Here is a 24,838-nt window from a genome sequence, read left to right as displayed (position 1 = left end):
GAAGACTTTTCCCAGGTCTCCAGGTCAGCTAGTTATTGGGGGTTCCCCTTGAGTTTTCCTATCACTGGGGGTTTTCTCCCATATAAGGTCTCAAAGGGAGAATAGCCTGAGGACTCAGGGTGCATCGGGCTTGGAGTAAGGCTGGGGGGTAACATGTTGACCCAAGATAACTGGTCTGACAGTTTAGCTAATGTAGTCCTGAGGGTAAAATTCATGCCTTCAACTTTCCCTGAGCTTTGAGGCCTATAAGCAGTGTGAAGCTTCCATTTGATTCCCAGTGTCCAGGATGAAGTTTGGATTATCTGAGACACAAATGCTGGCCTGTTGTCAGACCCTATGGAGAGAGGCAGCTCATATCTCAGGATCATGTCTCTTCACAGGGCCTTGGCCACTTCTCGTGCCCGTTCAGTGCATGTGGGGTAAGCTTCAGCCCATCCTGAGTAGGTGTAGACTACCACAAGGAAATACTTATAGCCCCTATAGGGCTTGACTTCAGTAAAGTCCACGTCTAGACCTTCAAAGGGCCATGTTCCAATGGTCAGCACCCCTGGGTTGGGTCTTGGTCCTTGGCTGACGTTGTTCTGAGCACACGTCACAGAACTAGCACTGATCTGCACACACAGGGCTGGGAGCTTAGGAATGAAATAGAAGTGGCTCAGGTAGCTCACCAGCACAGGTTTTCTTTAAGGAGTTTTCTCAGGATGTTGTTTTACCAGCTGGATTTCTATATTGCTGGACACAAAAAGTCTTTGATCTGGGAGCTTCCACCAGCCCTCTTCTTTTATTCTTCCCTCATTTAGAGCCCATTGATCTTCTTTCTTGGTATACCTTGGGGACGGAGGCAATTCTGCTGCCAAGAGGACCTTAAAGATTGACCCGAGGTCCACTGTGGTGCTCGGTGTGGCAACAGTGATAGACTTAACTTTTGGAGCTCCAAAATCACAGCAGATGGTGACTGCAGCCATGAAATTAAAAGAGGCTTGCTTCTTGGAAGAAAAGTTATGACCAACCTAGACAGCTTGTTGAAAAGCACAGATACTACTTTGCTAACAAAGGTCCGTCTAGTCAAAGCTATGTTTTTCCAGTACTCATGTATGGATGTGAGAGTTGGACTATAAAGAAAGATGAGTGCTGAAGAATTGATGCTTTTGAACTTTTGTGTTAGAGAAAACTCTTGAGAGTCCGTTGGACAGCAAGGAGATCCAACCAGTCCATCCTAAAGGAAATCAGTCCCGAATATTCATTGAAAGTAATCATGCTGAAGGTCCAATACTTTGGCCACCTGATGTGAAGAACTAACTCATCAGAAAAGACCCTAATGCTGGGAAAGATTGAAGGCAGGAGAAGAAGGGGACAATAGAGGGTGAGATGGCTGGATGGCATCACCCACTCAATGGACATGAGTGTGAGTAAACTCTGGGAGTTGGTCATGGACAGGAAGGCCTGGCGTGCTGCAGTCCATGGGGTCGCAAAGAGTCATACACGACTGAGTGACTGAACTGAACTCTGTTCTAAAGAACTGAATTACATCAAAATGTTAAGTCATCACTGCATTTCCCAACTTCCCTAAAATCCCAACACGAAACTACATGCCAATGGGAGTTAGGACAGGAATGACTCCCCTTGTTGGCTCTCACACAGAGAATATTCTCAACAGTTGAAAGTCACTAATTCATGTTGAAAATTCATCATGCTCCATAGAAAGTTAGGATGCAGACAATGGAGAAAAGGCTCTGGGACACAAGAAGTAGTCTAAAGGGCAGGTCTTCACTATTATAAGAAGAAAAGGAAGAAAATAAGATGATAACAAACACCCCAGATATAAAAATTAGGAGCAGAGAGCTAAAGGCTTGCAGTTTCTCATTCTAGGCATTTCAGGAGGAAAAGCAGACACAGTCCCAGACACAGGACAGGACGTTTACCTGAGAAGCTGCCATTTCCTCATCTTCTTCCTCCTGCTCTGTCTTCTCTGGGGATGTTATGCTGCAAATGAACATCTGAGTTTTGAGAAAATACCTTTGAGAGCATCAACACAGCTCTTTAACCTGCAACCACTGCACTTATAGACAGGACTTTGAAAAGCTGAGAAGGAAAGCTGTCCTCTCTCTCAAGAGAGATTCAGAAACAATGACGTCCTACTTGGAGACCAGCCTGTGAACTTATTTCTTGATTGTTCTCTTCTCAGAGAGAACTCCTAACCTTCTGCTCAAACAGATGACGTGAGCTGACTGACTTCCCCTGTCCAAATCCAGCTAGATCAACCCCACGGACTGAAGCCGGGCCTCAGCTCTTACAAATGAGACAGCCACATCCAAGAGCCACATCCTTAACCCCGGCCTCCCCTTAGAATCCCCTGAAGCACTTCCTACAAAGCACACTGATGCTCCCACAGGACCAAGAGAACTCTGTGGGGAGGGCACTGAGGAGGTCATTGCTGAACATTGGTCACGTGATCCTGATGGACACCACTTGGCTAAAGATTCTTTCTGAACCATTTTAGTGAATAGAAACCCCTGGAATTCAGGTCCCCACTCTAAGAAGGTATGAATCTGCAGGTCTACAGTGGGGCCATGAAATGAGTCTTTACCAAGTTCCCTGTTTTTTCTGATGTTTCTTCCCCCAAACCCACGTTCAGGAGTCCTGAGGTCGAGTCCTCACACTTACCACACCTGAGACCTCTCTGTAAGGGAGGATTTAAGGGGGGATTTTTGAGAGATGTCAAAGCTAGAATCAGTCAGAGAAAGTACTTGGGGTTCAGCCTTTGTACATGACCCTGGGTGAAGTGCTCTGGGCTCCCCAGGCTGAGTGTGGATTTCTCCATTCAAACCAAGATAAGCAGGATTCTGGTGAGCTTTGTGAGGGTGTCATTGAAGGGGGCCTGTGGAGTAGAACCTGGGGTTCAGTAAGACTGCTGATCTCGAGGAAGGTGGCCTTCTAGTGCAGGTGCTCACAGGACTGGCTGGTGTGAGTTCAAGGACCTGTAGGCTGCCTCCTTCCCAGACAGATGCTAAGGCAGCAAAATCAAGGAGCAGCTCAGGGAAACTGTCATCAAAACTCTGTATTGTATACAACAATACTCTGTATAATTCTTCCTTTTAGAATCATCACAGTGTCTGAGTAGCTACAAAATGGGAGAGGAGATACAACATAGAAATAATGGAAAATATATGAAGGTATGAAACGTTTAAAGCCAGCAAGTGAACTAATTTCCACATGTGCCATCTCTCTGTGCTACCAAATACTTTTTTTATGGTCTCTTCACGACACCCTTAAATAAGGTGGGAGAGGTTAATGGTGGTGATAGGTTAAACACTTCATTCATTACAGTCAACTGAAACACTAAAAACCATTCACTTTTATTATTAACCATGTATTAATTTCACACATAGTTGAAATAAAACCTTTTACAAATTACATACAGATGAGAAGTACAAAGAAAGATATTCATTTTTCTCATATAATGATGTAAAGATTGTGATTTTTATTGCTTATAAAACAAAACCTAGGAAACACTTAGTAAACGTGATATACACTAATCACATGCCTTTTCCAGGAAGGGTTTCTAATACATTTCTAGGTTATCACAGAAGCTGTCTTTATTTCAACATTGTCAAGTACTGTTCATGACTTGTGTTGATATTATAAAGATACATCAATACTGCAGTGAACTGTCATTGTGTTCTTCTTACAAATCAAGTGATATAACTATTGAAAATTTAGAATCAACTTCTGTCTTACCTTAATACATGGAAAGATTCCATGATCACTTACATCATGGCAACTCCAGGGATATTTCACATCAATGACAAACACCCCCATTTAGATGGTCATTGTCCATTTTACATTATGGTATCCATCTTCTAATGGAGAATAGATAGAAATGGTTTCAACACAATATAAAAAGGCTAATCTTTGAAGTATAAACTCAAAAACCTATGTTTTCATTCACACTAGAAATGAAAAACATTATGCATTATTTGAGCATTGAATTACATTCATTTTGGTTTTCAAATAATCTCAAAATCATGTGATTATAAGCAAGGATACATTGGTAATAATTGTAACTTTTGAATCATCAACCTTCATCTCATGATCCATGCTAATATATCCATTTTCTATGTGTTTTAACTATGGATTGCTCTCTACAGTAATTCTCCTTTATAGAAACTTCAGAAAAGAGGATTGATGAAATGCTTTCTAGTATGCAGTCTCTGATATTTATTTAGATTTGATTTTTTTATTAGATACCTTTCTACATATTTGTGACATCCTTTCCATAGGTTTCTTGTATAAACTTGTGTTTTCTGATGCATGTTTAGGGCAAACCTCTCCCATCACTTGTTCCATTACTAGGGTTTCTCTCCAGTGTGTGTTCTCAGATGTTTAGTAAGCCAACCACTATGACTAAAGGCTTTGCAACATTCTGTACATTTATAAGGCTTCTTTCCAGTATGAACTCATAAATGTGTAGTAAGAATTGAGTTTCGATTAAAGGCTTTGCCACATTCTGTACATTTATACAGTCTCTCCCCAGTATGGATTCGCTGATGTTTAATAAGAGTAGAATTGTTAATAAAGGCCTTGCCACACCCTGTACATTTATAGCGTTTGTACCCCATATGAATTCAGTGATGTTTAGTAAGATCTGAACTCGTAAAAAAGGCTTTGCCTCATTCTGTACATTTGTATGGTTTCTCCCCAGTATGGAATCGGCGATGTTCAGTTAAAATTGAACTCCGAATAAAGGTTTGGCCACATTCTGTACAACAATAAGGTCTCTCCCCAGTATGAATTCGCTGATGTTGAGTAAGATTTGAACATCGGATAAAGGCTTTGCCACAATCTTTACATTTATAAGGCTTCTCTCCAGTATGAATTCGCTGATGTCGAGTAAGACTTGAGTTCCGATTAAAGGCTTTGCCACATTCTGTACATTTATATGGTCTCTCCCCAGTATGGATTTGCTGATGTTTAGTAAGATATGAACTTGTAATAAAGGTTTTGCCACATTCTTTACATTTGTGTGGTTCCTCCCCAGTATGGATTCAATGATGTTCAGTTAAAGTTGAACTCCGAATAAAGGTTTGGCCACGTTCTGTAAAATGATTAGGTCTCTCCCTAGTGTGAATTTGCTGATGTCGAGTAAGTTGTGAGCATTGGATAAAGGCTTTGTCACAGTCTTTACATTTATAAGGTTTCTCTCCAGTATGAATTTGCTGATGTCGAGAAAGATGTGAGCATCGGATAAAGGCTTTGTCACAGTCTTTACATTTATAAGGTTTCTCTCCAGTATGAATTCGCTGATGTTGAGAAAGATGTGAGCATCGGATAAAGGCTTTGTCACAGTCTTTACATTTATAAGGTTTCTCTCCAGTATGAATTCGCTGATGTCGAGAAAGATGTGAGCATAGGATAAAGGCTTTGTCACAGTCTTTACATTTATAAGGTTTCTCTCCACTATGAATTCGCTGATGTTGAGTAAGACTTGAACATCGGATAAAGGCTTTGCCACAATCTTTACATTTATAAGGCTTCTCTCCAGTATGAATTCGCTGATGTTGAGTAAGACTTGAGTTCCGATTAAAGGCTTTGCCACATTCTGTACATTTATATGGTCTCTCCCCAGTATGGATTTGCTGATGTTTAGTAAGATATGAACTTGTAATAAAGGTTTTGCCACATTCTTTACATTTGTGTGGTTCCTCCCCAGCATGGATTCGATGATGTTCAGTTAAAGTTGAACTCCAAATAAAGATTTGGCCACGTTCTGTAAAATGATTAGGTCTCTCCCTAGTGTGAATTTGCTGATGTCGAGTAAGTTGTGAGCATTGGATAAAGGCTTTGTCACAGTCTTTACATTTATAAGGTTTCTCTCCAGTATGAATTTGCTGATGTCGAGAAAGATGTGAGTATCGGATAAAGGCTTTGTCACAGTCTTTACATTTATAAGGTTTCTCTCCAGTATGAATTCGCTGATGTTGAGAAAGATGTGAGCATCGGGTAAAGGCTTTGTCACAGTCTTTACATTTATAAGGTTTCTCTCCAGTATGAATTCGCTGATGTCGAGAAAGATGTGAGCATAGGATAAAGGCTTTGTCACAGTCTTTACATTTATAAGGTTTCTCTCCACTATGAATTCGCTGATGTTGAGTAAGACTTGAACATCGGATAAAGGCTTTGCCACAATCTTTACATTTATAAGGCTTCTCTCCAGTATGAATTCGCTGATGTTGAGTAAGACTTGAGTTCCGATTAAAGGCTTTGCCACATTCTGTACATTTATATGGTCTCTCCCCAGTATGGATTTGCTGATGTTCAGTTAAAGTTGAACTCCAAATAAAGATTTGGCCACGTTCTGTAAAATGATTAGGTCTCTCCCTAGTGTGAATTTGCTGATGTTGAGTAAGTTGTGAGCATCGGATAAAGGCTTTGTCACAGTCTTTACATTTATAAGGTTTCTCTCCAGTATGAGTTCGCTGATGTTGAGAAAGATGTGAGCATCGGAGAAAGGCTTTGTCACAGTCTTTACATTTATAAGGTTTCTCTCCAGTATGAATTCGCTGATGTCGAGAAAGATGTGAGCATCGGAGAAAGGCTTTGTCACAGTCTTTACATTTATAAGGTTTCTCTCCACTATGAATTCGCTGATGTTGAATAAGATATGAACATCGGATAAAGGCTTTGCCACAATCTTTACATTTATAAGGTTTCTCTCCACTATGAATTTGCTGATGTCGAGTAAGTTGTGAGCATAGGATAAAGGCTTTGTCACAGTCTTTACATTTATAAGGTTTCTCTCCACTATGAATTCGCTGATGTTGAGTAAGTTGTGAGCATCGGATAAAGGCTTTGCCACAATCTTTACATTTATAAGGCTTCTCTCCAGTATGAATTCGCTGATGTTGAGTAAGATGTGAGTTGTGATTAAAGGTTTTGCGACATTCTGTACATTTATAAGGTTTCTCTCCAGTATGAATTCGTTGATGTTGAGTAAGAAGTGGGTGATGGATAAACGCTTCGCTACGTTCTGTACATTTGGAAGATTTCCTTTCTGTATGGATTTTCCTATGTTTATTTAGATTGGATGACTTACTAAAGACTTCCCCACATTTATTATACTTTTTTTCTTTCTGTGGATTCTGAATAGTCTGCTCTTGAATAAGTTCTGAAGACTGATTAAAATTTTTACCATATTCACTACAGTTATAAGTCTTCATTCCAGTATGAGTACTCTTACATAGAGGGAGACCTGGTATCTGATAAAAGGTATTTCTACATTTATTACTTTTAGAATCCTTCTCTGAAGATTCAGGTCCCTGATGTTTCATAAGGTCTGAGTCTTGTTCAACTTTATACCCAGTTTCATTGCCTGAATACCCTCTCACTCCATCATAAATACTCTTGTAATTACTGGGGCTGGAGCACTCACTTAAGGCCTGACTCATTTCATTACACATGGAAAGTTGTTCTGTATTAACCATATCATGATATGTATTGAACATTGATGGTTGGATTATATCTCTTCCATTATTATCAACATTATACATCTTGGAATGGAGAAAAAATATCTGTTGGGGGAAGAATAATGACCCCCTGCTCACGGATCCCTCAAATTGATTATATTGTGAGTCTTCCCCCTCATTGTTAAATTTCTGGTGCTCAGACATGCTTGAATGTTTGTTTAATCTAAGTCTATATTGAGAATTTTTTGAACAAGTATTTGCAATAGAGACTAGATTACCTTCCAAATTTTCCACGTTTCCTTTCAGAGAACATGCATGTTTCAAAAAATGATGTAAATCTTTTCTTAAAATCTTATACTTCTTGGCAGATGTTGAAGACTGAAATTGGTATTTTTCCCAATTTGACTCATGTTGCTCATATGTTTCTGCAGTAATGTTCATATTATGTGTAGCTGTCTCAATTTCTTTATGTGCATATAAACATCCTCTCTGTCTTTCACATGCCCTTGTATATTCCCAGTTTTTCATTAAATGTAAGTTTCTGAGGTGAAATCTTTCATATATTTGTAGGTTTGCTTTTGGGAAGAAATCTTCTAACCCTGGATTTTTTGGCATCAAATTCTGGGTATCTTGTGGAGACATAGCTGAAAGACACCAAATAATAAGTAATTTTACCTACTATTCTCAGTGAACATCCTTAAAGATTTAGAGAAAATTGATGAACCCTTCACTTGTTTAGAAATTAAAAGCATATATGTAATAGAGCAATATCAATGGCAAAGGATATAATAAAAATAAAATAGAGATGGAAGGATCAAGATGCCAGAAGACTAGGCAGACATGGAGTTCATCTCTCTCCACAATCACATCAAGGATGCCTCAGAAATGGAACAATATGCACAAAGTCCAGCTGAACAGTAGCAGAGGCCCTTGGAAATCGAAAAGAACAAGAATGGGAACAAGAACAATTTCTGCTTTGTCAAGTAGGACAAGAGAAAGCAAGGGAAAGAAACAGGAAAGAAGTGGGATGGGACCTCCAACTCGGGCGGGGACAAGGAGAGAGGAGAGGTCTCCATATCTGGGGAAGCTCCTCACTGGGGGGGAGCCCAGTTGGGACAGACAGAAGAGGAGCCTCATTTTCTGTGGGAAGAGAACACTGCAAGAGTCAGAGGCAGCAGGACAGAGTGAGACCTCTACACAGGGTCCTGCCCCCTGCCCTGCCCACCCAGCCTGAGAGGGTGTCCACCACTGCAGACAAGGGCTGGGTGCTGGAATGCAGGGTTTGGAGAGCAGACCCAGGCAGAGGACTGCTGTGGGCTGTGAGGAGACATCCTGGGGGGACGGGAGGGAGAGAGGAAGTCTACACATGGGAATGCATGTGGAGGAAGCCTGAACCACCATAGAACAGAGCACCATTACTGGGTGATGCCCAAAGAAGAAGCCCATTGCAGCCTCTCTTCTCCTGTGCTGGCCCCTGCTCACCAGGCACTAGGAAGGGCTCCCACTGAGGTGGGCTCTATTGAGCCCCCAGCCACTATCTTCTACCATGTATTTCCTCCACATATCAGACTCCTGTGCTCTGGGACAGCCTTAGGAACAGCCATGTGTAGTGGGCCAATTGTACACATGGAGGGAAAGCACAGCTGAACCCCAGGGTAAGGAAAAAAAGCTGAAATCTCTTGTATCAGCTACACAAACCATTTGCTTTTATACCCACAAATGGCTTTGTAACTTCAGCCCGTACAGAGCATCTGAATGGACAACCAGGGCTCCCCCAGTCACGGCAGGTGTAGCTTTAGCAGCCGTAGCCTTTATACAGGTACACTAGGAGGCAGGGCCAGGCCAGAGTCTGAGCTGCCCCCATTGCACCACAGCGGGTCCAGTTCCATGATGAATGCAATTCTGGGATCTGAATTCAGGGGATCTATGCTGGTGACCTTGTGAAAATAATATCTGAGAGGCACCAGGGCCATGTGCCATCACGCCCATGGTTAAGGTGGGGCCAAGCACAGTGCCAACCAGGGTCACATGAGAGCTCGCACAAGGCATGAAGGTGACGCACAGAACACTCCCTGAGGGGAACATCCCCAGAGCAGCAATCCTCAGGGGCTTCTCTCCCGGGGGTGTGCTCCAATCCCACCTGCCTCCACACAGATCAGAATCACCGAAACAGATCCAGGGGCTCTGTTCCACCAACCAGGGAGCAGACCCCACCACAGACAGGGCAGTGACAACCACAGAGCAAAGGGGAAGTTCCCCTCAATATCCAGCGCAGGCTCTGGTCACAATAACAGCAAACAAAATCCCCTTCAAGGGGATAGGGCACAAGTCTCTTGACCAACCTCACCCCCAGGGGATACACACCAGATCAAGAGCAACAAGGATCCTGCAGCCTGCAGAACGGAAACCACGAACATAGAAAATGTGACAAAATGAGAGGACAAAGAAGTATGGTGTAGAGGAAGGAGCAAGATAAAAAGCTACAAGAACCACTAAATGAAGAGGAGAGAGGCAATCTAATGATTAGTTTTTGCTTTAAGTCATATTAAATGGAGACACCAAACATTTTCAGACATACTAGATTCCTTCAATTCTTTAGGCCACTTCTTACCACATGTGTTTTTATTTGAGTATGTTTTATTAGATGTTTCTATCTAAAAATAAATGATATTGATGTAGATCTAATCAGAAAGTGATGACATGAAGGACATGGCAACCTATTCCAGTATCTTGCCTGGAGAATCCCATGGACAGCGGAGCCTGTCAACATGCAGTCCATGGGGTTGCAAAGAGTTGCACATGACTGAGTGACTAACACTTTCATTTCTGGTTCTTGGTCCTGGATCTCTGGCATTCTGGACTAATTATGTTCTCAGTTGTCACCAAATGTAATACACGTACAGTAAATAGTCTCTTTTGCTGTCTTAGTTGAAGAAAAAAAAAGTGATGACATACAGGACAAAGTTTGGGGAAGCTGATAAGAAACAGGGTAAACTTAATAAAGTAGTAGTTCTTAAGAAATTAAATAAGAAATGAATCTTTAAAAATATGGTTGGAACTCTATTCAGTGGTCTGTGGAGATCTAACTGGGAAAGAAATCTAAAAAAGAGTGGATATATATATATATATATATAATGTATATATATGTAATTATCTTTGCTGTATAGCAGCACAACATTGTAGAACAGCTATACCCCAATAAGACTATTTTAAAAAGATTTCTTTATATAATCTACAAATTATAATAGTTTGCAACAACCATTAAAAATATGGTAGAAAATGTCCTTATGCCAAGTTATTTGAAAATTCTTTCAGTTAATTGAACATATTAAATTATTTCAGCATTGAGGAATTGTGGCAAATACACTTAACATATTTAACATGAGTTCATATAAAGAAAAGAGACTTTGAAGTAAGCCTGAGATTTGCATTCTTTCATTTTAGGGAGGTTTTGCTTCATGCAGTGAAATTATTTGAGTTTAAATTTTATAAGGTCATATTTGTAGCTTTCAGTGTTTTAGAAATTATAAGTCATAAGCAAAATCTGTACCCAATATTCCTAGAATTTTGGCAGTGTGTCTACAACTCCATTCACACAATTTTGTCTCAAAGAGGAGAAACAAACTTTCAAAGGAGTGTCATAGAGTTATTCAGAAATGTGCAGAGATTTCCTATGACCCCTAAGAAATCAAGCAGCTGTCAATTCATGCAGGTTGTCACAGACCAAGAAGAGAAGTTTAGTTCTCACTGTGAATGAGAAAACTAATCACTGGAGATGAATTCAGGAATGATTCAACAGACAGAATGGGGCAGGTGATATCCGTCTATCACAGCAACATAAATAAACCCATAATTCTCCAAATCATTTCCACTGAAGCAGATCTTCCCAAACCTCATGACAAAGGATGATTTCCTCACTGATCCTTGGACCTCTCACCTGAGTCATCGGCCCCATGTATTCACACATACCTGTGTATATGGCTGTTCTCTCGACTCTCCTTATATTCCTGGGATCCTTCATTTGCTCCAGAAAGGTGACCAGGTCTGGCTTAGAGACCACAAAACCTGCTTATCAGAAAAAGAAATATTTGTTTTGCTAGAAGATTCATCAGTTTCCAATATAATACATATTGGTGAGAAGAGAAGGTGTGCTTAATACAGCCTAGAGAATGATTTCCCCAAATACTTTACTGAAAGCAGCTTTACAACACTAACAAATACATAAAGAACAGATCCTGAGATTCTGGTCAAGTACTACTAAGGCAAAAGTAAGTAGTGGACATGTGATTTGAAGAGGAGGGTACTACTATTTAATACTATGAAACTTATACAATTACCATTAAGCTAGAATGAAGGAGGCAGACTACATCAAGGAAGCAAAAGGTTACAATCATATTGAATCATCATAAAGCCTTTTTTCTAAACTCCATTTTCCCCTAGAAAGCAGGGATCTGAAACTATTGTGGAAAGAAGATTTCAGAAGACATTTTAGAAATGACGGAACCAAAACCCAGATAAGGGATTCTGGAAGGCAGCTGTCCTCACCCAAGGAGGCCAGGTTCCTGTAGTTCTCTAACATCACATCCCTGTACAATTCCCGCTGACCGAGGTCCAGGCATTCCCACTCCTCTTGGGTGAAGTCTATGGCCACATCCTGGAATGTCAGCTGTCCCTGAAATACAAAGTACAGATGCCATGGGGCCATGGGAAGACTTCCTTATGTGACCCAAGATGAAAACACCAGGTTTGGAGCACTGGTTTCTAGGAGAGTGGCTGGTATAACACAATAATGCAATTTTTACACAGGAATATTTTCTACCATATTTCCAAACCCAAGAAAAGAGAATGAGATATGATCCACAAAACATTTCAGAAACTATTCTGATCTGGAAGAGAAATCATAAAATAATTAGATCAACATTGGAAGATTTATTTTTGAGTGTTGCACTCGTGTGACCCAGGATAAATTGTTTATCAAAGAAACAAGAAAGCAGATTTTTTTAAAAAGCAGATTCTGATCCAAGAGTTCGGGGGGTGGGGTGGGGGGGAAGCAATGTGCCAGATTTTAACGAGCTTATTTTCACTAGTTATGTTGAAAGTTTTACTCCATGAATGACCATTTTGAACAGCAATGAAGTAGAATAGTAAGGGAAGAATCCATACTTGACTTTGAACTTTAAGTGTTTTACAGATTTTTCCAGGTCTAATAGGATGGTAGGCTGAACAGCAACAATTTAGTATATACCATATATCTCATATATCTTTCTAGCATCTTTTACAGAGTCTTGAAGGTACAACAAAAGTCATTTAAAGTCAGTAATATTGCGGTTCCACCTTTCTGCAATATTTAACAGACATCTGTTAAATGGCAGAGCTTAAATCATGTATGTACTCTAGACTTTAACTAATAAAACACAGTCAAAAACACAAGGACAACTCTAGTGAAAATTTATAGAAGTTTCTCTAATTGTGAAGAATGTAAAAAACAAGAAAAGTAATTGATCAAATTATATTAACATGTCCATGCATACAGACATGTTCTAAAATGTGACTATATACTTATTAAGAGTAAGAGAGAAAACTTTTCATGTCAATAAAATCAGGATAATTTTTAACTTATTAACAGTATACCTATCTATGAGGATGATATTCTTTTTATTTTTGTAAATACATGAGAGTACAGATATACACAATGATATAAAATAAAAAAGAGCTCTGGTTCTGAATTTTTTAATTTACTGAAAATCTGTATCATTTGCACAGTTTTATTTGAACATGGATTAGCACTAATATGATTCTTATAAACATTTTGGAAAGTACAAAAATATGATGAGACTATGTTTGTGATGTGAAGGGTTGGCGTGTACTGGAAACAATCAGACCTGGACTTGAGTGACAAAAACCCCCGCTCCCAAAACCCAGCCTCTCAAACACAAGAGTGTTCATTTTCCAAAGCAAAGAGAAACTAAGAGCATATGGATTTTCTTCATTAACTGTGGTAGTTTAGGCACATTCCTCAATTCTTTGTTCTAAGACCCTTGTTAAAGCCTGTCAAGTACAAATTGGCACTTATCAAGAGCATTTACCAGCAACTGAACAACAACAACAAGGGTATTTGCATCTGTCTGTGTGGATTCCCTGGTGGCTCAGAGGGTAAAGAGTCTGCATACAATGTGGGAGACCTGAGTTTGATCCCTGGGTTGGGCAGATCCCCTGGAGAAGAAAGTGGCAACCCACTCCAGTATTCTTGCCTGGAAAATCCCATGGACGGAGGGGGAGCCTGGTAGGCCACAGTCCATAGGATCTCAAAGAGTTAACACAACTGAGCACTTCACTTTTACTTTCTTTTTGTGCTGCTGCAGCTGACAGTCCCAATACTCTGTGCTCCAGAAAACTAGTGCAACAAGTCTTTAGAGAGTTAGATATTTTCAGGAACTGATCCCTTGCTTCTCCTCTTATCTAGAAAAGCAGTAAAAGCATTAAATCCCTTCATGCAGACAGCAGCTCCTGGTGACTAGCAGAAAATCTTTTGTAAAATGCGTGCTTGATTGAACTGAACTCCTCCTTCAGCACAATCTTCTATATTGACCTTTCCCCACTGCCTCTTTGGAGTGGTCTCTCAGAGCTATTTCTGAGAGATAGCGGCACTTCTCATTTTGTCCTAAATAAAACTTAACTCGCAACTCTCACATTGTGCGTCTTTGGTGGACAAGACAGGAAACGCTATGAACTTCATAGTGTGGGAATCTCACAGCAGCACCTGAACCAGTGAACCTCTGAGGTCACGGGGTAAGAAGTACATGGAAGAATGCATTATAATTGCCCGGTATTTTGACAAAATTATGGAAACCATGATCTGAATCTATCATGAAAAAATGTCAGTTTTAAGCAAATTTCACTTCATATATACCTTCCCTGATCTGTAGCCTAATAGTACATTTAATTAGTATGTCTTTCTTATCAATATACAGGATGGTCTCTGAAGGAGTCTTTTGGGCCTAGAAAAGAGAACAACAGTCTCAAAGGCCCCTTGCTGAATCATCTAACTTCGGAGAAAACAAAGCATAACTTTAGTTCCATCCTGATGCTCCAGGCCAGCTGCATCTATCTGGGACTTATCACCCTCTGTCCGGAAACCTACCACCCCCTACACCCGCCCAGAAGACTTATCACCCCCTGCCCAACTACAAGTGTCATCTCAACAAAAGAATACTCAAAATATCCCGCCTGATTGACGTTTCCCTTATCGCTTCCACAAACCTCCCTATAAGTATGAAGCCTCCCTGATCCCTTTCGGCGCTCAGCCTGGTCATTAGGCTGACTGTCGCCCCTCCTTGCCTGAATAAAGGTAACCTACTTCTGTTGAGGTCGTCTTTCCTTTTCTGCCTCGCCGGAACTGTAGCTTACATTTTTGGTGCCGAAACCAGGGAGGGGGCGAGGCACTCGTCTCACTCTCTCTCACTCTCCCTCCCTCTCACTGTTTTCCCCTTTTCCCCGGAGTCTGGGAGCGCAAACATCCTCCGAGCTCACTTCTCTGCCAGGGCTCTTAAGTTCCCCTCGGGGAGCAAGTCTTGTGCTAAGGCTTTATTGATGATTTGCGTACCCCCAGGCCTCGGCTTTACCCCCTTTTCTCTCTCTCTCTGACGACCTCCAGAATAGGGACCTCTTGCCATTCGACCGCTCTACATGCAACACCCCACTCAAGCCGGCCCCTAGATGAAGGTAAGATCCAATCCGGACGGAGTTCTAGAGGCACCCTAGAATTCAGTCCTCTCAGGGTCCCAGGGACCCCCGGCCCAGGGCCACTCTGTGGGCGACTGTGGGGGACGCTCCACCTCGACACAGCTCTCTTCTCATAACTCCTATTGCGACTGCGGGTGACGACTCAAGTTCCCAATAGGAGCCTCTGCTTGCCTTTCAATTATGGGGCCTGGCCAATCTGTCCCGAAAGATTCCCCTCTGGCCTGTGTTCTCAAAAATCTCAAACCACTCTCAGTCACTGAACTCAAAGCTAACCTCTTAAAGCAACTCTGTACACAGATTTGGCCTCAATATCAATTAGACAATCAAGACCTCTGGCCTGAGGTCGGCACATTTGACTTTAACATTCTCCAAAATCTCACTGACTTCCTTAAACAGAAAGGCAAGTGGTCGGAGATCCCCTATGCCCAAGCCTTTTGGGCCCTTCGGAGTAGGCCCTCCCTATGCCAGGCCTGCTCCACCCACGAGGTCCTTCTATGCACCTTGCCTCCCAAGCAAAAGGGCTCTTCTTCCTCAACTAACCACAGACCGCAACCTTCTGCACCCCCAGAGTTCGACCCCGCGGACGAGCCCCCTCCCTACCCGCCACCCCGCCGCCCCTCTCCTTCCCCTTCATCCAACTCACCTACTGGCACTGAAACCTCTCCTGACTCCCCCTCCCCGCTTCCTTCCCCACCTGCCACACGGTCAAGTACCCAGCACATGTTTCCCCTGAGAGAGGTCGCAGGACCAGAGGGCCCCACCCGAGTCCATGTGCCATTTTCATTGTCAGATATGAGCCAGATAGAAGAAAAGTTAGGATCATTTTCTGAAAATCCTACCAGATACAGAAAAGAATTCCTGAGACTCTCCCAGGCCTATAACCTCACATGGAGTGAGGTATATTATATCCTAAATGCCACTCTCACCCCAGATGAAAAAGACCGTATCTGGCAAGCGGCAAAAGCCCATGCTGATCATTTATATATAACCAAGACCGGGACAGCCCAGTTGCTGATGAGGCGGTGCCTCAGTTAGATCCCCACTGGATTTACCAGCCCGGTGACCCAGGTATCAGGAGACTCAATCATATGATCACCTGCATTCTAAAAGGAATGCAGAAAAATACTCATATCCATGTCAATTATGATAGAGTCAGGGAAGTCACCCAAGGGGCAGACGAAAATCCAGCCTTATTCTTGGCACGCCTCACAGAGGCAGTCCAAAAGTATGCCAACCTAGATATCACTACCCCTGCTGGGTTACTGTACCTTCATGTTCAGTTCATCAGCCAATCTGCCCCTGACATCAGACGCAAGCTTCGCCAACTAGAAAAGGGCCCTGAGACCCCCCAGAGGGACCTTCTAGAAGTAGCCTTCAAGGTGTTCAATAATAGAGAGGAGGAGGCTAAGAGAGAAAAAGAACGTGAGAGAAAAGCTAAATATGCCCTTTTGGCAGCAGCAATTAAAGAAAGAGATCAGCCTGGCCCAAGTCATCCCAGAACGGGTCTTAAGACTCCCCCAGGACCCTGCTTCCGATGCAACCAGTCAGGACACTGGGCAAAGGCATGCCCAACCTGTGGCCAATGGGGACACTGGAAGATGGACTGTCCCCGGGAGTGCCCTGGCACCCCTGGGGAGGTCCCCACCTCCCAGACCTGGAGAGTGGAATGTCCACAGGGACGCCCTGGCACATCTGAGGAGATCCCCACTTCTCCCCAGAACCCCAGCCCAACTCTACAAGAATTGTTCCAATGATGGGGCCCGGGTTCCAGCTCCCCAGCCCGTGTCCTGAACACGAGCTCGGAACTTAGGGTAGACGGGGTAGTGGCCGGAAAAAAGACCTCTTTTATAATAGACACTGGAGCCACTTTCTCTCTCTTAACTTCCTACTCTGGCCCAACTCAAGACTCAGAAATCACAATCAAGGGGGTCTCTGGAGTTCCCCTAAGGCCAAAAATCAGTCCTCCATTACTCTGTCAATTTGGAAAATCAACCCTTATACACTCATTCCTCATAATGCCTCAGTGCCCAATGGCACTTCTAGGGAGAGATTTGTTATCCAAATTGGGGGTCTTTATTACCATACCCACCCTCGATACAGTCTCTATATTCTGCATGCAAATGGCACCTGGACAGTCCCTATCCCTCACCCCTGACCTTCCCTTGGATCTACCTGCCTTAGACCCCCAAGTCTGGGACACTGATCACCCATCCATAGCCAAACATCATCCCCCAGTCCACACTATCCTAAAAGACCCCTCGACTATAATCACCCAACAACAGTATTCTCTCACCCCAGAGGCCCACAAGGGACTTAAGCCTATCATAGACCGTCTTCTTCAAGCCTCTATCCTAATTCCTACCCATTCACCACACAACATCCCTATTCTGGCAGTAAGAAAGGGACAAAACTCTTGGAGACTGGTCCAGGACCTGAGAAAAATCAATGAGGCTATTATGCTGACATTCCCAGTAGTCCCTGACCCTTACACCCTTCTGTCTACCATACCCCCGACTGCAACCCACTTCACAGTATTAGATCTCAAAGACGCTTTTTTCACCATCCCCTTCCACCCCCTCTCCCATCCTCTTTTCGCCTTCACCTGGCAAGACCCCGAGACTCACATTTCCCAACAGCTAACATGGACAGTTCTCCCCCAGGGGTTTAGAGACAGTCCCCACTTTTTTGGACAGGCTTTACAAAAGGACCTACAGACTCTCAACCTAGCCCCGAGTCATCTCCTCCAATACGTAGATGACCTCCTCCTTTGTAGCTCAACCCGAAAACTCTGCCTCCAACATACTGCCAAACTCCTTGGGGCCCTGGGATCCTGGGGTTATCGGGTATCCCAATCTAAGGCCCAAATAGTCCAGACAAAAGTCACCTACCTGGGACTTTCCATATCCCATCAACAAATAACTATTCCCCCAGATAGAATCCAGGCCTTAATTAACTGTCCACTTCCAAAAACAAAAAGGGAACTCCTGTCTATCCTCGGCCTCCTAAATTTTTTCCATATCTGGATCCCCAACTTCTCCCTCATTGCAAAGCCGCTCTATGAGGCAACTAAAGGATGTCTAGATGAGCCCCTCTTTAATCGTTCCTCGCTGGCCAATCCTCTTCGCCTACTCACCCAGAGCCTCCTCCGAGTGCCAACTCTCCACCTGCCAGATCACACCAGACCATTCTTTCTCTTTGCACATTCCAACCAAGGACAGGCCCTGGGGCTTCTATGTCAGCGGGCTGGAGACACCTGGGCTCCCATAACCCATCTATCAAAACAGCTGGACATGGCGACCAAGGGGTGGCCTCCCTGCATACAGGCCATGGCTGCTATCGCAGCCCTCGTACCCGAAGCAAATAAACTCTCTAGACATGCCCCTTTAACAGTCGGTTCTCCACACACCTTCTGAGACTTACTGTCACATTGGGCTTTCCTCTCCCTTCCCCCTTCCAGGGTACAGGTCCTACATGCCTTTCTCCTCGACCCTCAGCTCTCATTCTCCCCCCGCTCTCCCCTTAACCCCGCCAGCTTATTACCCATGTCCTCTACAACAGACTCCCTCTTACATAGCTGCAGCCTAACAGTAGATCTTACCCAAAACCCCTTCCAACATGTAACAGATCAGCCTATCCCAGACCCAGACACCCCACACTGGTTCGTTGATGGCAGCTCTCAAAAATCCCCACCGTTTGCAGCAGGATATGCCATCATCCAGGGGGACTTTCGTCACAATCATAAAACACAGACAATTGAAGCTTCACCGCTGCCACCTCACACCACCTCCCAACAGGCAGAACTGATAGCTCTCACCAGAGCTTTAACTCTGGCTAAAAATCTAAGTGTTAACATCCACACAGACTCCAAATATGCCTATAACATACTTCACTCAAACATCCTAATATGGAGAGAAAGAGGTTTCCTAACCCAAAAGGGATCCCCTATTATTAATTCAGACCTGATTCACAAACTTCTACAGGCAGCACTCTTACCAAACAAAGTCGCAGTCCTCCACTGTAGGGGACATCAAAAGGGAAGTCTCATATCAGCCTACAACAATGCTGCAGACCAGAAGGCAAAAGAGATAGCCCTGTCCCATCCTTCCCTCCAGTCCCCTGTCATCTTATCTTTGACTCCACCTGACCCTCCCACCACCAGAGAAATCCTGTCTTATCTACACTCACTTTTTCATCCCTCATCCAAGACACTCCAACAGTTCCTCGTAACCACTTCCCCATATCCAATGCTGACCAACAATATTTAGATAACCTTACCCGCTCCTGTCAAACATGTCAACGTACTAACCCCAATTCCAACCTTAAACCGACATCCTTTCCAACCCATCAAATGCGAGGCAGCCTCCCAGCACAGGATTGGCAGATAGACTTTACTCATATGCACCGGGTCCGGAGAGTCAGATACCTACTAGTCCTTGTGGACACCTTTTCGGGATGGGTAGAAGCATTTCCCACTACAAACAAAAGAGCCCACACAGTGGCCCAAATCCTCCTCACAGAAATTATCCCCGGGTTTGGGCTGCCTTCATCACTACAGTCTGATAATGGCCCAGAATTTACATCCAAGGGCACCCAACAACTTGTCCAATTCTTACAGATACCCTGGAAATTTCACATTCCATACCGTCCCCAGTCCTCAGGAAAGGTAGAAAGGATGAATAGAATAATCAAAGAAACCCTTGCCAAATTAACCCTCGAGGTACACCTGGATTGGACTAAACTTTTACCAATTGTTCTCCTCAGAATACGGGCTTTGCCCAGAAAGCCCGGGGGGCTGAGCCCCTTTGAGGTGATGTGTGGAAGGCCCATGCTCCCTCCTGGACTCCCCCCGAACCTCCTCCCACACCAAGCTTCCTACACTCCCCTCTGCCGGCGCAACTCCGCAATGCCCTCTGGAGAGACGTCAACCACAATCTGCCTGCCCCTGGCCCCCAAGCCTCCCTGCCCCCCTTTACAAATTGGGGACATGGTCTATCTGTCTGATAATCCCCAGGGTGACCTAACCCCAAAGTGGCAGGGACCATTCAAAGTCATCCTCCTTACCCCAACTGCAGCTAAACTCGAAAAGGTCACCTCCTGGGTACACCTCTCTCGTCTAAAACGGGTCACCTCCAATCCTGCGCTGCCCTCCTTAAATGACACCTATCAGGTCTCCCTCACAGGACCCACCTCCTTAAAATTCACCCGGCCACAACCCCTGTCAACCATCGGAGAGGACACTGAATGACCTGGACTCTCTTCAACCTACAACTGTTCCTGACCCAACTACTACAAGACCTCTGGATCAGCGCCCCAACAGGAACTTCCTTCAAAGACCTGACTACACTGGTGTCTCAACTGTGGCTCCAGGGAACCTTCTACAACCTGACTCCAGACGAAATGGATTTCTTTACTCTCATTCTCTACATCATTCTACATCCTAATGAGCACTGTTCCTCCTCAGATTCAAACAACCACCAACTTGGGGCCTTCTGCCCCTCGCCCTGACTGGCCTCTCCCTGTCTCTCTAACCATAACTGCACTCCTAATCTTAATCCTTGCTATAGGCCTAGTAACTGGCTCCCCTCAAGACTGGCCACCTATCCTTCGTCTTTCCGTGGGTATCGCCTACGTTGCTGGCTGTGTTCTGCTCCTAGGGCGCTATTTCCTCTGCACTGCCTAACTAACAGCCCATGACTCCTCTGCTCCTTATCCTTGCTGCACTCCCCAGCCTTCTGGCCACTCCCTGCCCCTGCTCAGACATTTATTCCTATGTACATTCCTCATGTTATAATACAGCTCCAAAACCATGCACCATGAACCTCGGGGGCAGGAAGTCCAAATCCCTACTCACTGTCAAAATACAAAAGAGAGGGAGTTTCATGAGTACCTGCCATAAGCCAAATGGAAGAAACATATGTTTTTATCCCATTACCCACTGGGGGTACTCAGACGGGGGTGGGGTACTAGATCAAAATCGGGAAAAGAAACAAGAACAAGTTATAAAGAACATAATTCCCCAGTTACAGGCGACCCCTGAGCCTTACAAACGCCTAGACCTCCTTTCCCAATTATGGCCTCTCCTAAAACCTCCCTCTGGCAACCAACACCTTACTCGCCTTCTCAACTCTTCCTTCCAATTCTTCCAGTACACACAACACACAGTGTTGAATATGCATGTCACTGTCTCCCTCACCACACATAGCAATTCCCTTACCCTCAACCTGGCTGTCACAGGGCAACTGTACCTCCCCTTCCCAACAGAAAACTACACAACTCATTGGGCCAGTCTCTGACAATGTCCCACTCTCAGCCTCTTCAAACCTAACCTGTATTAACTACTCTAGTCCCAACTACACTGGTCTTACAAACTCCGCTCCCTCCTTCTGTTCCACTTGGGTTCTCTGGAACAGCACAAATAATTGCACCAATCCAGGAATCTTCATTCTCTGTGGGACCTATGCATATTCATGCCTCCCCTTAGACCCCCCTGGACCCTGCATCTTGGTCTTCCTGACCCCAGGCCTAACATTCCTCAAAGAGGAAGAGATAGAACAAATAGTTTACCCCCAAGGGGAACTTTCCCACAGAAAAAGACGAGCTGTCATAGCCCCCCTCCTGATGGGACTGGCATAGCAGCAGCCCTAGGCACCGGGATTGAAGGCATCTCGACCTCTGCCCATTTCTATTACAAGCTGTCCCAAGAACTTAATGAAGACATGGAGCAGGTAGTAGAGTCCTTCGTTTCAATCCAAAAACAAATTAACTCATTAGCTTCTGTGGCCCTACAAAATAGGCGAGCCCTGGACCTTCTCACTGCTGAAAAGGGAGGGACCTGCCTTTTCCTGGGAGAGAACTGCTGTTATTTTGTTAATGAAACGAGCATAGTCCAGGGCCGAGTCAAAGAACTTAGAGACAGAATTGAATGCCGCAGAAAAGAGTTACAAAACCTTTACATTCCCCAAAACCTGTTCCAACAGATACTCCCTTGGTTGCTCCCTTTCCTGGGACCATTGGTACTTATCATTCTATTCCTCTTATTTGGACCCTGTCTCTTTAATCTCTTTCAAAGGTTTCTCCAAGAACGGATTCGGGCCATCTCTCAAGATCAGGTCAAGACCATTCTTCTTCTCGAGAGCCTCACCTCAAGCTCAGAAAAAGGAGACTGTGGGCCCTAGGATGATCCTCCATTCCAGACCCAAAACCGTTGCCCCTATCCAGCAGGAAGTAGCCAGAGAGATACGGCGCCCTTTTCCCCTTTTTTTTATGATTTCAGGGTCTGGAATGAAGGAGTCTTTTGGGCCTAGAAAAGAGAACAACAGTCTCAAAGGCCCCTTGCTGAATCATCTAACTTCGGAGAAAACAAAGCATAACTTTAGTTCCATCCTGATGCTCCAGGCCAGCTGCATCTATCTGAGACTTATCACCCCCTGTCCGGAAACCTACCACCCCCTACACCCACCCAGAAGACTTATCACCCCCTGCCCAACTACAAGTGTCATCTCAACAAAAGAATACTCAAAATATCCCGCCTGATTGACGTTTCCCTTATCGCTTCCACAAACCTCCCTATAAGTATGAAGCCTCCCTGATCCCTTTCGGCGCTCAGCCTGGTCATTAGGCTGACTGTCGCCCCTCCTTGCCTGAATAAAGGTAACCTACTTCTGTTGAGGTCGTCTTTCCTTTTCTGCCTCGCCGGAACTGTACCTTACAGTCTCCTCCTGTTTTTATTTCTGAAAATTTTCTGAAAAATTCTGGACCACTGAGTTCCAAGGGCATTTTCTTACTCCTGCTCTAAAGAGCTGAATTGCATCCACATGTAGACTCATCACAGCATTTTTCCTACCTCCCTAGGGTCCCAACACCAAATCACATCCTAGTGAGAATCTCGGATACCAGTGCCTCCCCATGTTGATCTCTCATAAAGGGAATATATTCAACACTGACCATCACTAATTCATGTTGAAAATTCATCATGCTCTATAGAAAGCCAAGATAGAAACAATGGAGAGCAAACTCTGGGTCATAGGGAAAAGCAGTCTAAACAGCCCGTCTTCACTATTTTATAAAAAATATTTTTATAAAAAAAGGAAAAAGTAAGAAGATGATAACAAACCACTCAAGCAGAAAAATTAGAAGCAGAGAATAAAGGTTTGCAGGTTCTCAGTCCAGGCATTGCTGGAGGAAAAGCAGACACAGCCCCAGACCCAGGATGGGACATTTACCTGTGAAGCTGCCATTTCGTCTTCTTCCTCCTGCTCTGCCTCTTCTTTGGGGATGTTTTTGCCAAAATCTTGACTCTCTGTGCACCAATGCCAAACAGAAGTACAGAGACAGAGTTATGGAGGAGAAATAAAGTGGCTGCGTTACTTTACCAGGCAAAGGGGGAACACAGTAGGCTAGTGGTTTAAGAACTGAACCCCCTCCCTGGTGAGTAGGAGAGTCATATAGTCAGGCAGGAGTAGGTGATGAGGATCAAGGCAGAAACAGTCTTGTATTTATTCTCGGCAAAGTTTCAAAAGGGTGGAGTTACTGACTAGATTAGGGCGTGTGAAGGGTCTTCGGTGATCTGGTCTTCAAATCCTGTCAAGCCTCTTCTCCTTTGATCTTGCCTCAGGTGGTTTCATTACCTCCTCTGATTAGCAACTCTTTCAAACTAAGAGAAGGTCCTGGGGGCTGGAGTTTTGCCTATAAGAAACTGGGAACAAAAAGGCCTCCAGGACTAGAAGTCTTACAGGCCCCCATTAGGCATCAGATTTATGTTGCAAACTCCCCATCCACTTGTTGAGAAAATACCTTCAAAGGCAGCAACTCAGCTCTGCAACCTGCAACTGATGCAGTAAAAAAAAAAAGAAGGAAACGTTTTCTTGCTTCTCTCACCCTTTTCTGGGCTCTTTCTTCACTTTTTCTGTTCCTGACCCATAGTTGATAATCAAGACTAACCGGATATGCTAATCACATCCTGTATTTGATGCTCACCTTTCAGGCATTCTCTTTGTAGAACACCCCCGCTAGTTCTCCTTTCTTTTTGCATTACAGAGAGCAGTTTTTTCGTTCAGACTCTCAGTCAAATCTGACTCTTTGCAACTCCATGGACTGCAACATTCCAGGCTTCCCTGTCCTTCACTATCTCCGGGAGTTTGTTCAAACTCACCGTCCATCTGTTAGGGGAAGCACACTGATTGAAACCGCCCACCCTGGCCAGGCACCATAGTAACCATTTGCATGAGTTGTTTTATGGCAGGAGATCCTGATAAGGAATACGGAACTAATAGGCCACCACCAGCCGGAAGAGTTCGGGAAAGATTGAGCGGAGACACTACCTGTCCGTTCACTTCCCAGAATCCCTCTTGCTAGCATCCATCTTGGCTGAGCGATGCGTGCGCCACCAGGAAAGACTCTGAATTAGAATGATTGGCCAAAGACCACCCGGAGACTAATCCCATCACCATAAAACCCAAGACTGCGAGCCACGCGGCAGAGCAGTTCTCCTGGGTTCCCTCACCCTCCTGCTCTCCACCCGGGTGCCCTTTCCCAATAAAATCTCTTGCTTTGTCAGCATGTGTCTCCTCGGACAATTCATTTCCGAGTGTTAGACAAGAGCCCAGTTTCGGGCCCTGGAAGGGGTCCCCCTT

The 24,838-nt window shown here is 44.1% G+C and overlaps 1 protein-coding gene across 1 annotated transcript; it reads right to left on the bottom strand.

The window, feature by feature from the left end:
- Nucleotides 1-3,357: 3,357 nt before the first annotated feature.
- On the bottom strand, nt 3,358-24,378 carry LOC122420159 (zinc finger protein 420-like). The gene is given in 5 exon segments (XM_043434945.1): nt 3,358-8,107; nt 11,433-11,531; nt 12,009-12,135; nt 23,429-23,505; nt 23,741-24,378. Coding segments are annotated over 4 exon segments (3,999 nt in total). The 5' UTR covers nt 23,444-23,505; nt 23,741-24,378; the 3' UTR covers nt 3,358-4,349.
- Between the last annotated feature and the right edge of the window lie 460 nt (nt 24,379-24,838).

This window comes from Cervus canadensis, chromosome 18, assembly GCF_019320065.1.
Source record: "Cervus canadensis isolate Bull #8, Minnesota chromosome 18, ASM1932006v1, whole genome shotgun sequence".
Lineage (NCBI taxonomy): Eukaryota > Metazoa > Chordata > Mammalia > Artiodactyla > Cervidae > Cervus > Cervus canadensis.
This window is presented reverse-complemented; position numbering and strand designations above follow the sequence as displayed.